We start from the raw sequence: 3,188 nt of genomic DNA, 5'->3' as shown, positions 1-3,188 counted from the left end.
TAAGCAGCTAGGCATAGATAATGCCCGGTTTAGTCCCATCTCCACGCCCCTGAAAGGATTCACAGGAGAGGGCATTTTGTCCATGGGAGAAGTGGAGCTGCCCGTATCTTTAGGGGAAGACCCCTGTCGAATCACCAAGATAATCAAATTCCTTATCGTCGACAAGCCATCCCCCTACAACATCATCCTAGGGAGGCCAGCAATCCATACCTTCAAATCAGTACCTTCCTCCTACCATCAGAAGTGGAAATTCCCTACTCCCTACGGAATGGGGAAAGTACTTGGAGATAGACGTCTCGCCCGAGAGTGCTATGCAAGGGCCCTACGAGAACCTTCCAAGAAGCCTAAACCGTCCGGAAGGGGAGACGACACCCAAAAATCCGACAAACGGAAGTGGGTCAACGCGATCATTGAGGATAATAAAGAAATCCTTATCAGTGTAGCAGATGACAGCATCAAGCTAGCAGCTGTTGAAGAGCTTAAGCTCATAGAGGTCACTCCTGAAGATACTTCCAAGCTCATACGAATAGGATCCAATCTAGATCCAACCACGGAGCGGCAGCTAATCAACTTCCTGCGGCACAATGGAGATGTGTTCGCATGGAAAACCCAAGATTTGTCGGGCATTCCTCCTCAGGTAGCTCTGCATCGGCTCAGCATCAACAAAAGGTTGAAGCCAGTCAAACAAAGGAAACGGACATTTGGTCCCGAACGCAACAAGCATATCAAAGCGGAAGTGGCAAAACTCCTTGAAGCGGGCCACATACGACCAGTTTAGTATCCTGAATGGCTGTCGAACATAGTACTCGTTCCCAAGCCGGGTGGCAAGTGGAGATTATGCGTAGACTTCAGTGACCTCAACAAAGCTTGTCCTAAGGACCCATTTCCTCTACCTAGAATCAATCAACTCATCGATTCGACCTCGGGGTGCGAGCTCCTCAGCTTCCTCGATGCATACCAAGGGTATAACCAGATCTTACTTGCGCTAGAAGATCAAGAGAGGGCTAGTTTCATCACTGACCAAGGCATCTACTGCTATCAAGTCATGCCCTTCGGGTTAAAAAATTCAGGAGCAACCTACCAATGCCTAGTGAACACAATGTTCACAGATCAGATTGGTAAAAATATGGAAGTGTACATCGATGACATGCTCGTCAAAAGTGTCAAGGTATCAGACCACTTAACCGATTTGGATCAATGTTTCACCACCTTACGGAGATATAAGATGAAACTCAACCCCCTCAAATGTTCGTTCGGAGTTCAGAGAGGTAAATTTTTGGGATATATGATCTCACAGCGGGGAATCGAAGCTAATCCTGCTAAAATCGAAGCGATCACCTCAATGGCTCAACCAACATCCATCAAGAAAGTCCAACAGCTTAATGGCTGTTTGGCATCTCTGAATAGGTTCATTTCTAGGTTAGCAGACAAAGCTCTCCCCTTCTTCAAGATTTTAAGGGGAGGAAAAAAGTTCGAGTGGGATGAGGCATGTCAAAAATCCTTCACTGAGCTAAAGTCATATCTCGCATCCCTACCCCTGCTCACAAAACCTCAGCCCGGAGACACCCTCCTACTATACTTAGCTACCTCAGCCGATGCCATCAGCGCAGTCCTCATCCAAGATGGAGGAAAAGGTCACCAACCCATATACTACATAAGTCGCGCTCTTCAAGGAGCCGAGCAGCACTATTCCAATATGGAGAAACTCGCCCTCGCCCTCATCAACGCAGCCCGGAAGCTTCGACCTTACTTCCAGTCACATCAAGTTGAAACAAATACTAAGGAGTCCCGAAACATCCGGGCGATTAACAAAATGGGCGATAGAGCTAAGTGAATATGGAGTGGAATTCAAACCCCACCCAGCTATCGAAGCGCAAGTATTGGCTGACTTTCTAGTCGAAATGACCTCAATAGAAGAAAGCACCTCTTTACCTACTTGGTCCGTCAGCGTCGATGGACCTTCCACTACCACAGGAGGTGGAGCGGGCATCGTACTGACGAACCCCGACGGAGACGAATTCGAATATGCTCAACGATTCGAATTCACAGCCTCGAACAACGTTGCTGAATATGAAGCACTGATAGCCGGAATCCGCCTCGCCCTAGCTGCCGGAGCCCGTAAGCTCCTAATCCAAAGTGACTCTCAGCTCGTCGTCAACCAAGTACTCGGAGCTTGCGAGGCTAAAGAAGACACCATGGCCAAATACTTAGCTCTCGCGCACACTCTCTTATCTAAATTCGAGATCTACGAGATAAGACAAGTACCTCGCTCCAATAACATCCATGCTGACAAATTAGCTAGGCTGGGAAGCTCCATGGCCAGCATCGGAAGTCGGAAGGTGACACTCCTCACCTCACCTCAGCCGGAGATAACTTCACCTAGTGAAGTACAGTACACCGAGGAGGATGAACCATGCTGGTTCACTCCAATCCTGAAGTATCTCAAGAAGGGGGAACTTCCAACGGATCCCACTAAAGCACGGAAGTTAAAAACAAGAGTCTCCCGCTTTATTATAGTGGGAGAATAACTGTACAAACGAGGTTTCTCATTCCCCTATCGCAAGTGCCTCAACCCGACCACAGCGAATTACGTACTTAGAGAAGTACATGAAGGTATCTGCGGAAATCACTTGAGCGGGAGAACCTTAGCTCTTAAATTAATGAGGCAAGGTTACTACTGGCCAACGATGCATGAGGACGCAAAGAGATTAGTCCGGAGTTGTAAGCCTTGCCAAGAGCATGCCAATATTCCTCACCTGCCAGCAGCATTAACAACCAATTGACAGCCCCATCCCTTTCGCCCAATGGGGAATGGATTTAGTTGGACCATTCCCACCCGTCACAGGAGGGCGCCAAGTCCTCATTGTCGCAGTGGATTACTTCACCAAATGGGTGGAAGCTGAACCCTTAGCACGCATCCGAGAAGAAGAAGTCATCCAATTCCTATGGAAGAACATCGTGTGTCGCTTTGGAATCCCACGTTCCATTATCTCAGACAATGGAACCCAATTTTGCGGTGACAAAGTAAGGAATTGGTGCCTCGGCTTGGACATCAAACAGTTCTTCACATCTGTAGCCAATCCACAAGCTAACGGCCAAACGGAGGTCACGAATCGCACCATAGTCCAACACCTTAAAACAAGGCTTGGAAGTGCCAAAGGGAAGTGGGTGGAAGAATTTCCTAACGC

At 48.1% G+C, this 3,188-nt stretch overlaps 1 protein-coding gene across 1 annotated transcript; it reads left to right on the top strand.

Annotated features, from left to right (window-relative positions):
- The first annotated feature begins 1,901 nt into the window (after positions 1–1,901).
- On the top strand, positions 1,902–2,528 carry LOC148771706 (uncharacterized). Its single transcript, XM_088815183.1, has one exon. It carries the CDS (start codon positions 1,902–1,904, stop codon positions 2,526–2,528), a length of 627 nt encoding a protein of 208 aa, XP_088671309.1.
- Positions 2,529–3,188: the final 660 nt, after the last annotated feature.

The sequence above is a fragment of the Erythranthe guttata genome, chromosome 3 (genome assembly GCF_056151865.1).
Source record: "Erythranthe guttata isolate IM_541 chromosome 3, IM_541, whole genome shotgun sequence".
NCBI lineage: Eukaryota > Viridiplantae > Streptophyta > Magnoliopsida > Lamiales > Phrymaceae > Erythranthe > Erythranthe guttata.
The sequence above is the reverse complement of the archived record's forward strand: the minus strand, read 5'-3'. Positions and strand labels throughout refer to the sequence as shown.

Excerpts from the sequence above, each read along its gene's own strand:
- LOC148771706 (XM_088815183.1), top strand. The coding sequence starts at position 1,902 with ATGACCTCAATAGAAGAAAGCACCTCTTTACCTACTTGGTCCGTCAGC.